Source organism: Vanessa tameamea, chromosome 11, assembly GCF_037043105.1.
Source record: "Vanessa tameamea isolate UH-Manoa-2023 chromosome 11, ilVanTame1 primary haplotype, whole genome shotgun sequence".
NCBI classification, from domain to species: Eukaryota; Metazoa; Arthropoda; class Insecta; order Lepidoptera; family Nymphalidae; genus Vanessa; species Vanessa tameamea.
The window spans coordinates 453,469-466,920 of NC_087319.1; the positions used below are offsets into that span (position 1 = coordinate 453,469).

At 31.3% G+C, this 13,452-nt stretch overlaps 3 protein-coding genes across 3 annotated transcripts in view; 1 reads left to right on the plus strand and 2 right to left on the minus strand.

Annotated features, from left to right (window-relative positions):
* The first annotated feature begins 175 nt into the window (after nt 1–175).
* Girdin (girdin) lies at nt 176–8,677 on the plus strand. Its single transcript, XM_026640604.2, has 7 exons — nt 176–421; nt 1,431–1,847; nt 2,908–3,191; nt 3,317–3,487; nt 3,759–3,975; nt 4,156–6,763; nt 6,946–8,677. The coding sequence occupies exons 1-7, from the start codon at nt 365–367 to the stop codon at nt 7,293–7,295; spliced, it is 4,104 nt and encodes a 1,367-aa protein (XP_026496389.2). The 5' UTR covers nt 176–364; the 3' UTR covers nt 7,296–8,677.
* Nucleotides 8,678–8,942: 265 nt separating this feature from the next.
* Nucleotides 8,943–13,452, minus strand: part of Tasp1 (Taspase 1) — a 140,455-nt gene continuing 135,945 nt past the window's right edge. Inside the window, exons 2-5 of the mRNA XM_026640614.2 lie at nt 10,964–11,069; nt 10,765–10,893; nt 9,880–10,694; nt 8,943–9,273 (exon numbers count right to left, since the gene is read on the minus strand). Of these exons, the coding sequence (XP_026496399.1) occupies nt 9,130–9,273; nt 9,880–10,694; nt 10,765–10,893; nt 10,964–10,991 (1,116 nt within the window). The 5' untranslated portion in view covers nt 10,992–11,069 and the 3' untranslated portion in view covers nt 8,943–9,129. The remainder of the gene's footprint in view (nt 9,274–9,879; nt 10,695–10,764; nt 10,894–10,963; nt 11,070–13,452) is intronic.
* On the minus strand, nt 12,501–13,175 carry LOC113400925 (HIG1 domain family member 2A, mitochondrial). Its single transcript, XM_026640621.2, has 2 exons — nt 12,918–13,175; nt 12,501–12,837 (listed from the first exon to the last, which is right to left on the minus strand). Exons 1-2 carry the CDS (start codon nt 13,045–13,047, stop codon nt 12,671–12,673), a joined length of 297 nt encoding a protein of 98 aa, XP_026496406.1. The 5' UTR covers nt 13,048–13,175; the 3' UTR covers nt 12,501–12,670.

Genomic DNA, 13,452 nt, shown 5'->3' on the forward strand with positions numbered 1-13,452 from the left:
ATAGTAAAATCTCGTCTTGTTTTTTTTTTATTTCTTTCCTTTTGAATTGCATATAAATTATATTAAACCTCTTTCTAGAATTAATCATACTCTAAATTACAAAGCAAAAAACGAAGACCTATGAGTTGGGTCTAAGCATACAATTGCTATGATAAAGTTTTTGCAATTGACAACTGTTTGTCAATATTTTGTCAAATTGTCAAATCGTGTTACGGTGTTTGCACATACTACCAGGAGTCTTTGTATTTTGTTGCCGATGTTTAATAGATTTGGAACTCGTGTTAATTTCGATTGTTTTTTCGATGCCATGTTATGTAGACGGTATAAAAGAATTAGTTTTGGTTCATCCTAACGCTTGGCGAGAATGGCCGCATCTGCTTCTGAGATCGAGGACTTCTTAAGCGGACCTCTTGTTTCGTGGGTGAGTGATCAACCATCCGTGCCTTTAGTACTAATAAAATGAAGCGTGAGATGATTTCGCTTGTGTTTCGTTTTATAAATTTATAATATTTATTTTTCTTATTCGTGGAAAAGCTCTTGTGTTTAATTCATATATTAATACAATATAATTAATTTAGTAATGGTTGATTGGCCTATTTATTTTAAGAGACAGTAAAAATCCATGAATATTACAATATAAACAAAATAATTATCTTTAAAATAGTTTAACATGTAAATATTTATGGGTAAATATTAGTGGGTTATCAGTACTAAGAATTAAACGGACATTTTTTTTTTAATAATATCAACAAACATTAGAAAAATGAAATAAATTTACAAAAACATATGACTTGCAGAAAGTTTTCTATAAAGGAAAATTTATTGCACACAATGGCTGCATCTGACCTCTTTTCTCATCTTCCCAGACATAAAATTAATTGATAACTTGCTGATCTATTGTTGTATAGACTAACATTGTCGAACAAACCACAAAACTTTCACATTGTATAAATTATCAATATATATTTATTATTTAACATAAGAGAGAGATTTTGCATATATTTAAAAAACTAGTTTTGGTAATATAATAAATTTTATAGGTATTTATTGTTTTATTGAAATATATATTGAAGCAAAAATATATTTAAAAACAAACTCACTCAAAAAATAATTACAATTTTTTGCTTAAGTTATTAATAAAAAAAATATCTATTATATATTATTAGCATTATACCAAAAAATATACCTTTTCTTATAGTAATAGAAAACTTACTTATATATACATACATATATTCCTTGTGACTAAATATTGGCAAATTGGTTTGCAAAATTTTTGTGATTGTCCCTAGTTAGTAAGGATGAGTTGTATAAGCCCATAAGCGCACAAGTTATTCACTCCTCACCTCATTCAATCTCTTACTAGAGCTTGCACATTAAATACTTTCCTTTTAGTCTGTATGTGAGTAATACTTATTAATAATTTTTTTTAGCTAAAATCATGCCTGCCAGAACCTGCCAGTATCAAGGAATACTCCTCCCTCTTCAATGGAGATATCCTACACCATATCTACCTCCAGATTGACCCAGAACCTTCATTTCACATTACAAAGCTAACAGGACTCGAAGACCAGGCACTTATTTTGGGCAGAGTAAAGAATTTTGATGCAATAGTTAAAAATGTAAAGGCTTTATTTGATGAAGAGTTGGGAATGACTCTATTAGTTGTGCCAGAATGCATATGCTTAGGTAAAGCACCAGAAACCCGGGAAGGTCTGGAGAATATGAAACTGTTGTCTCTGTTGTTACTCGGTGCAGCAGTCCAGTGTCCTAACAAAGAAATTTTCATTACGAGAATTAAAGAGCTAGATGTTGACTTGCAACATAATATTGTGGAATGTATAAAACAGGTTTGTATGTTATTCAGTCTTATTAAATATAATATAAAAGTCTTTTAAAAAAAAAAAACTATTAAGAATATTTACTCCTCTCATCAATTTAAGTCTTTTGTTGTCTGTACATGTAAGTAATGTATAATGTTATAGGGGTGTTATCAACTGTTACTAACAATACCCCTATGGAAGTTAATCGACCATATCTATCACAAATTGTCCAGAATTCAGGTACTTTGTAGAATATATACATTTTGCCACAAATATATCTAGACATATAATAAAATTGGAGTGTCTGTTTGTAATATTAAAATAACCGCAGCATTTAGTAAAACAAATGCATATGTATGTACACGATACATATACCTAAATAACATTTTTTAAAATTTTTGTCTGTCTGTCTGTTTGTTCCGGCTAATCTCTGGAACGGCTGGACCGATTTTGGCGGAACTTTCATTGGCAGATAGCTGATGTAATAAGGAGTAACTTAGGCTACTTTTATTTTAGAATAATATGTAAAATAATAATACTGTGACGCTGTTTTATTAAATTCAAACACGTACGAAATCTCGGGCACAGCTAGTTCAACATAAAATTCATCATATTCAAAATAAATTTATTTAAACATAAAATTATAAATGTCTGATTTTATGCAAAGAGGCATGTTTGACCAATTAAAACATCCATGTTAGGAAACTTGTATGTATGTTTGACAATTATGGAAGAACCTTGACTTATCTAGTTGTCAGCACCATACCATAGATGTTAGAAATCAAATGAATATGAATTCAAAGTACCCTGCGATTATTTAAATAGAGTTTAAATTGTACTTAATTCTCTTTGTAACAAAATTTGTATTGATTACCTGTATTAAGATTTTACTAGTGTATTTAACATATTAAGTATATTTCGTTTACCTGTATTTTTTTTATTTAGTTTATAAGTAAATACAAAGAAACAAAATACATGAATGTAATGTTTGTTTTTAATGAAGTGCATATTACATTCTTAATATTAAAATTTTACCATTTTTAATTTAATTTTCATACAAAATGTAACATTTTTTGTATACCATTAGGTGACAGACATGCAAACCGTGGTATTAACACCAGATGCAATTGACCTCTTCCAATCACCAACAATGTTCAACCACATGAGAAGACTGGCAAAGGAGCGCGACCACTATTTACAAAACTGGGCGTCTCTCGTCCTGAATGAAGGATTATGTGAAAATGAGAACGAAAATAAAAATGGAAAAAGTCGATCTACTCAGAATGTTAATCAGAATAACGGGGAAACTCAACATCTAGCTGTTGAATTAGCAGATTGGAAAGCAAGGTTACGGAAACAGAGACAGGAGCTGTAAGTTATTTACTTTTTTTTACTTTACTTACCAACAGGTGGTCCATTTCCCAGTCCACCTGCCAATATAACATATAAAAGTATAAATATTTCCCGAGTATAACATGATTTGCAAATAATTTCAGGGAAGAAAAATCTGAACAGCTGTCGGAATGTCGTGAAGAATTGGAACACACTAAGCTGACGCTGGCAAAGTTACGGGCGGACAGCCAAGAGTGGTTTAACGAAGCGAGAAAGGCAGCGGGCTACAGAGACGAAGTTGACGCTTTGAGGGAGAAGGCAGAGAGATGTGATAGGTAGTTGGTTCAATAGTTCAATTGTTGTTTTATTTTATGAGAACTAATACCAACTAAGTCTGAAATTTTTCTTATACTTATTATATTCTTTAACAACCTTCCTTATAAATACTTTTGCTGATGAAGTGGTTTCCCACAACCAAAAAAATCCTTGATAAGCTGAATAGAAATAATATTGACGATTAAAATATTAAATATATATATAAAATAGTTATGAGATCAATAATTTCAGATAGGCCCTCTCCTCTATAATTTTTTTATATTATTTTAGGTTGGAACAGGAGATACAGAGATATCGCGATCGTTTATCAGATGCTGAATATTATAAGACAAGGGTCACAGAATTACGAGAAGACAATAAAGCTTTAATGGAAACAAGGGATGCATTGGAAGAGCAGTTACAGAGGGCGAGGAAAAGGGCAGAACAATGTCTATCTCTAGAAGCAGCCATGATTAAGTTAAAAAGAGAGGCCAATGATATTGCATTGGTAAGTTATATATTTATATTACTTATTTCTGCCCACATGTTTGAGTAAAAAGTACATAAAGTAACCAATACCTGACCACACCCAGGTTTAAGTATTGAGTATGCAAAACGTCCAGGTGACCAAAATGTTAATCTAATGATACTACTGACAACTGAAATTAATCTTTTTATTAATTTATAGGAGAGAGATGCAGATCAACAAAAAATTCAAGAATTGATTGAGGAGAATAATCATTTGCAATACATAACAAGATCTGTTTTGAGTGAAAGCAACAATAGTAACTTAGACACAGATAATGAATGTGAAAATACTTTGGAGTCGGGCGAAAACAGTTTGTCGGAACAACTGACCAGTAATGCACAAGCGAGGGCTTTAAAACTTGAATTAGAAAATAAGCGACTTCTCTCTACAATTGACAGTCTTCGAGAACAATCGTTATTAGAAAGTAGTGATAAGGTATTAGAATTAGAAAAGGAAAAGAAAAGATTAACACTCAAATGTGAACAGTTACAAGAAAACTGTAACAGACTCAAGCTGCAAAATTCTGAATTAGAAGAGGTATTCAAAAATGCATTGGAAGAAAATAGAAAGTTACAAGATTCATTGGATAATCAAAAAACATTTATAGATCGGCAAGCGATTGATAGAGATTCAGAAAAAAATAAGTTACAAGATTTCGAAAGACATTTAGAGTCTTTGACTAAAGACAAACAAAGAATACAAATGTTGTGTGATTCTATACAAAGACGAGCAGACGATCTCGAAAAGACTTTAGATTCGAGGACAAAAGAGTTAAACATAGTTAAACCTGATGCTGAAAAAGTGACACGTTTCATTATACAAACAGAAGAGCTTAAAACGAAATTAACTTACAGTGAAAAAGAAACGCATAACTTACAAAGGGAAGTTACTAAGTTACGAGAAGCGGTAGAAGAGAAGGATGTGACGCTCGATACAATTAGCACTGAAATAGAACTTAAAAACAAAGAAATCGAAAGATTAATAAGACAGATAGATTTAAATCAGTCGTTAACTAGCAGACTCCAAGACTTGGAGCAAAAGACGCAAGAGTTGAAGTCAAGTAAGAAAGTCGATACTGAAACTATACAAACCCTTCAAAAGGATTTAATATTGGAAAAGGTTAATTTCGATAAGTTGAGAAACTGTATGGATAAGCTGGGAATAAATACATCAGAATTAATATCAAAAGACGTCAACATTGAAGAATTGTTAGAAAAGATTATAACGAATGTTGATCATGAAGCGTTGATATCAGAAATTACTGCAAAGGCAAATTTCTTTAATTCAGTTCCATGTAATTGCAATAATAAGGGCAAAACCGATGTTGATGAAAACGTTGTTAACCCTCAAATCGAACAATTGACTGCAGATTTAGCGACGTTACAAGTTTCTTTAGAAAATTGTCAAGCAGAAAATGCTAAACTACAAGTAAATGTAGCCACGCTTAATTCTCAGAATGGTTCTCTTATCTCGCAACAAATGACGCTACAACTTGCCAATAGTCAACTTGCTGCAGAAAAGGAGGAAATAATAAAACAACTGGAGGTTTTGAAAGATAAACAAGACAATCTTCTACGCGATCAAGTAGCTTTGCAAACTTTGCATGAACAATTAAACACAGAGTATGAAACGTTGCTCAGTGAGAAGGAGCCCGTAAAAGCAGTAATTCGAGATTTGAAAATCGAAAACAGAGAATTAAAAGAAAAGCTAACCAATTGTGAAAAAAAAATAACAGACTTTGAATTGGAACGAGAGAACTTAAAAATCGAATCTCGAAATCTAACAAATCTAAGGGCTGAACATTCTAAGTTAAAAGAAGATTTTAGAAATCTGTTTACTGCCAGTGATAGGTTGAAGAATGAGTACAGAAATATGCAAGAAGAGTACAGAAATATTAGAAGTGAAGTCGCACAATTAAAATTAAGAAATACAGAAATTTCTGGTGAAATTAACACAAAATCGGAAGTGATTACTAGTATGGAACTGGAAATCAGTAAAACAAATCAACACTGTGAAATGCTAATTCAGATGAATAAGAGCTTAGATGCTGATAGAAGATCGTTAATGGATCATGTTTCACAACTTCTCACGCAATACCATGAGCTATTAGCACATTCTTTAAAAGATAAACAACATTACCATGAGGAGGAAAAGATGTTTGCTGACAGAGTAAATGCTTTATGCCGACAAAAAGAAAAATTGGAAGAAAAAATAATGGAACATTATAAAAAACTTGACAACTGCACGACAAAACGACGAGGCTTTGGTGCATCATTTGTAAAAAGAGTACGAAAGGCTGGAACGGATTTAATTAACAAAGTACCTTCCCGAAGCAATAAAAGGATAGAAGATGCCAATCGTTCTAAATCACAATTAACATTAGCAGGGTCAGAATCTGGTGAATCAGATCCAGGTAGTCAAGATTTAGAGAAGTTATCTAAAATTTCTGACCATGACCAAGGATCTTCTAACCCAAGTGTCGAATCACCTAGACACAGCTCTGACTCGAGCTTCAGACGATTTGACGATAGTTTGCTGAAGAAGTCTGATAATATGGAAATGTCAGGTTCAATTCATAGTCTTGACCCAATAAGAATGACTGGTGAAAGTAATTTTGTTAGAAGATTGTCAGCGGCTTCAATTCATAGCGGCGGTGGGGATGATGCTCTGATTCGAGCATCTCTCAGAAGGCGACCACATAAAACCGTGCCATCCTCGCATCGAAATAGTTACCAGGGTGTAGAGGGTGAATCGAGCTTGCCAGCAGGTAATTGTGAACGCACATTAAAACGTATAAAAAATTTAAACTTAGTAAATCTCTATTTAATTTAAGCGTTGACCACTAAGTGTAAAGTCAAGAAATTGTTTATTTTTTATTTGAACTGTGCATGATTAATGAAATGGCTGATTTTTACGTGTAGTTTGTTAATTAATTAATTATTGTTGTAGCATCGACTCCTCCTCCTGTATTCGGAACCGCTGGAACACGTCGGACAGTATATTTAGCTGATGACAACCAAGACGTAAACATAACCAGTAAACCTCAGAGCACACCTGTTAAAGAAAACCCAACTTACTTAGTTTACAATAGAATTTCAACCGTTATTGGTGATGGGGCGTGTCAAAGTAACAGTGATAGGTCGACGGAACATAGACCTGTGTCAGATCAACCGCGTTCCATGGAAGAGAATACACCTGAACGAGAAGATTTGCGAAATGACAAGCGCACGGCGAGTCGCAACGAAAAAACTGATAACTCAAAGGAAACAGCAATTTGGTATGAATATGGGTGTGTATAATTTTTCATAATACACTATAAAAGACAAAATAATTTGGTTATGTAATAGATTGGATAGACTGATGGTGGCCTTGAGTGAGGAAATATTGTGATGGTATGTAAAAAATTGGCCTTAATAACATTTAAAATGTATCTTAATGATTGTAAAGAGAACAGTATTAATTCGGCATTTATTTTAGACAATTCACGACCTATTATGTTAAAGTTAATTTTATATAATTTACAATTTGTACCATATATATATTGCGAAAAAATATGTTTGAGGCTAAACCTTATCTTAATCGTTATACGAATAATTAAAATATAGCAATATGGATAATAGTGACTTCATAGGGAGTTTGTGTGACATTATATCACATTGAAGATTACCTTGCCAGTGGTCTGTGAATTAGCAATAATAAAATAGCATATAGATGCAGCCTCTTCCATATAATATTTACTCATTGTAGTTATTACTACACATTTATAAATCTAAGCGTAATTTGTGATTTATTCTGATATTTTTTTGTTAGATGTCTTAATATGCACACATTAAGTAAGTTACTGATTTATTTCAATGCTATTTTATTTAATATTAACACACGAAAAATATCAGTCCCAGTGTACCTAAAAGTATATTTATTCGTTATAATTATGCGATATCAAATGAAATTCAATGTTTTAATTTACATACATAATATTATTAAATACTGTAAGAAAGTAATGCATTTATTCTGCACAGTTACAGTAGGAATTTTTATTACGATATATTAATTATTAGTATCAGCTTCGACTGTTTACAACATAACATGAATTATATAGGTCAATGATCATATTTAGTACAAAATATTATAATGGTTTTAAATGAGTACATATAGGGTATAAGTTAAAATCAATTACAGATTAGAAGATCAATTTAATTTTTATAACTGACGAATTTTATTTTTATGGATGAACAAAATCCATCTGATTATTTAAGTCTGTGTTTGTGTTGTGTGTCATTATAGATTATTTACTTTTCGAAAGAGATTAAGCATTGTAATCATAGACTGATAACAGTAAAATTAGTTAAATATTCCGTTATATTCATATACTTTTCTAGATCTTAATTGAATTGAACGCTGATTTACATTATTATATAAAACAGTTACTAATTAATGGACATCACAATACTCTGTTTTTAAATGATTTACTTTAGATAAGCACCCTCGGTTTCAAGATTAGGATTGGTACTACCATATGGTGCTCTGCTTTACTTATAGTTAGCAAATCTTGCTATTCATTTATGTAATGAAAAATGAAGTTTTAAATCAATTTGTATTATATAGTCATGTACTTAATAATCGCCTCTCACCGAATTACGTATCTTAGCACTCTTCTTTCTAATAAAACATCGAAATATTTCTTTTGTATTTTTATTTTGTTGTATACCTATTTTTTTGCTACAGTTCATTAAATAAGATTTTTTACATTTGCCTAAATACGAGGAAGATATTTAAATTTAAAACTGGAAAATCAACTCATAATATATACAATTTTTCATTTTCAAATGTCTTGTTACTAAGATTATATATTATCATAAAAGCAATATTTAAACTGAAAAGTATATTTTTAAAGGTCAATTTTCTCAAATCAATAATCAACAGATACTATTAATTTAAAAATAATACTCATGTAATTTGATATTAATTTCTAAATTAACTTTAATGGCTACAAAATTTCAACATTTTTATTTACTATAAGTTTACTACTTTACAATGTATATTCACATATTTAAAAAATGTATTTAAAAAGCATTCATTTGTACATGTATGGTCAAAAGCTATAGTTGCTAATGCAATAAATATAATTGTATGTCAAAGAGATCCATTGAGGTGTGGTTCAGTCTTAATCTCCCATTGTAATACTGGAGCAGGTTGCATATTCACTTTGAATGGTACCCCAGATACAACTGCCTTACGTCCAGACTCCACTTTTGGTGGTAAGTAAGATATGACACACTAAAATTGCAAGAATTAAAAAATAAATTAAAGTTTTTATATAAGATATACATTTAAAAGAAATACAACATACATTTAGCTAATGAAGTACTAATTATTATAATTATTTCAATAGAATAATGATGATCTTCTCTGTATCTAAATGACATAACTAACATGACTAATAAAACATAAGGGAAACCGGATTCACCATAAACAATTTATTTGACTTTTTTATTGTAATTTAGTAGTCTAAGAGCACAAAATTAAATCAGGCATATGTCGATAATTCATTATTTATAAGCATGATTGGAAATTTTTATGCAGCTTAAAAACATCATAAAATTAATCAAGTTTTTTCTTAGTTGAAAAAGTTGGTCAAGCAATGACGAATTTTTTTGTTAAATAATTTTGGAATTTTTTATTTAATAATACCAGTATTCAGCCTAGACATATACTAGCCTACTTTGCTAGATGTGTTGTAAAATATAATTAAAAATAACATTTAAAGTGTTCTTTGACTTATCAAAAACAAAAGCATTCAGTCTTTGAACAAGCCTGATTGAAAAACAAAGTGTTTAAATAAACAAGCATTCTCATTTCTAATATTATTATTTATTAATATACCTTTGGTTTAGCCGTATCTGTTGACATATATCCAACACACATTGTTTTTGTTGTGTGACCCCAAAGTAATTCTCCTTCTCCAACTTGAGGGTTAAAAGTGAGAGCCAATGTGCCACCGAGCCTTTCCGGTATATCCCATAAGAAAGGTGATTCCAAAAACTTTTCTTTCAAACATTTGTCAAGACCTATTACAGGAGATGATTCTAACAAACTTTCAGCTGAATTTTTAGCAAGCTGAGTTCTTATTAAATGTTCGCCGCAACCTGAAGTGCAAGCTGCAATGGAAGGTGTCAATCCGTCTCTACTCATTGCAGCCCATACACCACTTCCAAAAGATGCAGCTTGTCCCACTCTTCCTTCATGTTTTAGTGAAACTCCACCAGAACTTGCTCCAGAAGCTACAACTCCGTTGGCATCAACACATATAGCTCCTACTGTATCCAATGGGCTGAATTTTAAATCATTTTGAACAGAATACCTTTTTAATTTTCGTTTGCAATGTTTATAATTACGAAGAGCACGACTTGAAATCATGTTATTTTCTTCAACTATTTGCAAGCCCATTCTTTCAGCCCAAGTTTTAGCCCCTTGCCCAGTAAGAATACAAGGTGGTACACGTCCTAAAGATAAACTCTCACACTGTTTAATACAAAGCTGTTTAGCTAATGTGATGGGGTTCCACACATTGGACACTGCACCACATGCACCAAAGTGTAATGTTTGTCCATTCATGATAGAAGCATCACACTCGACTAATCCATCCCAACTTAGATTTGATCCAAAGCCAGCATTTGTTAATGGGCTATTCTCTAATTCTGAAATATAATGGAAAAATTATGCGATGGTAATTATAGTTTAAATAATCAAATTAACAGATTTACAAACCAATAATAGCTTTTTCTACAGCATCCACAGCAGTTCCACCTTGTACGAGTGCTTCGGCAGCTTTGCGACATGCAAGGTAGCAAGTTCTTTGGTAGTCTTTTCTTAAAGAATCACTGTGGTAACCTGCTCCTGATATTTACAGTGTTTTAGTAAAAATTCATATTTAAATTTACGTTCATAAATGTTATTTTTTACTTACCACAGTGAACGGCAATAAATCCATTCATTGTCACGATATAGTAGCATTAGAGCTTTCTTGAATTATAAGGCCATTGAAAATAAAATCTTCTTTTAAAATGTTTCTTCTTTATTACTTACTACATTTAACCTATTCTACTTTTCCCGTTCATATAAAATCTTGTATATTTTAATTTCTAATTCCAGTGTTTTAAGTTTTAATGTCAATTTAGATTTGTCAGTTGTCAGTGTCAAGCAAAACGAGCGATTACTATGTAGTGAAGTCTTTAGACAATTTATTTTAAATATATTATTCTCGGTTATTAAAACATGTAGTTGATTTAGTTTAAGCTCAGGACCAACGGATTTAAGTATTTTCTTAGGACTTCCCGAGTGTACACACCTCCAACTTCCAGAATCCAGAAATGAGATTTTTTATTTTTATACCGAATCTCAGGATCTGCGGCCTTAAACCTAGCCACTAGACTAAAGAGACATTGATTTTTGGCAGACTTAATAAAACATAATTTATTGAGTATGAAATTTGTATACGTCTTCATACCGTATATCGTACCTTGAAATTATTCGATTAGACATGGGAAGCATCAATTGTTAATAATCATTAATATTTATATAATGTTGTTTTGCATCATCAAAAAATTAATATCAAATAATATTACATGACCGTAATATTATAATAGTTTAATTCATTATTTGGCAAATAATATAATTTATATTCTGGGGGTATGTCACTAAGTAAAATTTATCGTGAACACTATTTAGGATTGAACAATAATATATGTAGGTACTCGGAATATAATGAGCCAAGCCGGGAGTCGCTTACTAAGGCCTGCATAATCCACCATGTTACTTTAACGCTGGTTGGTTGAGTTGGAGCGGGTTCTGATTTTTTTAGTGAGTATTCCGGTGCACTTAGCTTGTTAGCTGAAAGTTGTTCACGATGTCTCTTTTCACCGCCGAGCACAAAGTGTTGTAAACTTGGATTCTTCCATTAAAATTTATGCGTTCTAACAAGTGGTCGATCTCGGCTCTCGGTCTCGATTATTTTAAAAGGGGCATCAACACGAGCAACAACTTGCGTTCGTACGCAAGGTTGCCTAAAAGTCGGCTCTCCGCTCTTAAAATAGATGTGATTAGTTTTTTCACTATGTTTGACCTCCTAGTATAAATTTGAACTGTATTGTTTTAAGGTCCTATTGTACTTTAATATTTTTCCACAATACAAATTATAAAATAAGTTATCAAGTTAAGACTAGGAGTTTTTAAAAAAACATGTTGTAATAAAATCACAGAACAATAGAGTAATTAAATGGTTAAGAATATAGTAGATACAATTCATCAGTTACAATTTATGTTTAAGTTTTCCAGTTTATTTTGTATTTATACTTAGTTTTGTATCTAAATAGATTATGACAAAGTAGTATTTTTCGATGGATCTCTATTGGGTAAAACTAGAAAAATATAGTTCAATGTATTCTAACATTGGAAGGTAAATAGTTTGAGATTTATGCAAAAGATAGGCATTGTATTAAGCAACATTTATTTATTGCATATTTACATTTTAATTGCATAATATTACATATAATTAAATAATTTATGAATTAAAACCTTTTTATTAACATATTTGCTTTTCTAATTCTAGGGCACAAAAATATAAGATTTACTCTTTTTATTGATTTTATTAATATTAAATCTAGTTAAGGTTATATTATTTCAAAGTTTTCCCAGCAGTCATTACAACTCCAACGACTAAAGCTGTTATTGTCAAACCTTGAGCAACAATTCTAACCCGCATCATTTGCTGTGATAATTTACTTCTGCCAGTACGGAAACACCATAAGCCATATGATAGAGCCCCTGCTGTTGCGAGGCATCCTAGAAAGAAAAATAACATATTGTCATTTGACTGGTCAACTGTTAAATTAAAAAAAAAACACCAACAAATAAATTAATACCTATAGGCACAAAGGGGTTTGCACTAAATTTTCGAGCAAATTTTTCTTTGGTGGTTTCAACATGATGTGAAGGTCCCATTTCACGACGCAATTGGATCCAGTCTAGATCGGAAGGTTCTTCATTTGCCATTTTCAATTGTGTTAGTTTAAATTAGCAGGTAATTTAAAAAAACCTATTCCTCGGAATAGGTTGCGGTTGTTAAAATAAATAATGGATTTTGGATTGAATTTAATATTTTGACAGATGACAAATATGACTTCTAGGGATGTATTTCTAACTTCTAAGTAAATTTTACGGGATCGACGATATCGATTAACATAATAGTCAATTAAATCTTAAAAATGAATTTATTATTTTATTACGGTCAGCTGCTTAGCCATGAGAAATAAGCAGATTAAAACGTGATATATAACTTTCCAAATATTATAAATGCAAAAGTAACTTGCTTTTATGTCTGTCTGTCTGATTTCATGGCCAAACCATTGAAACAAATTTGAAGAAATCAAGTTAACTTGAACCCAAGGAGAGACCTAC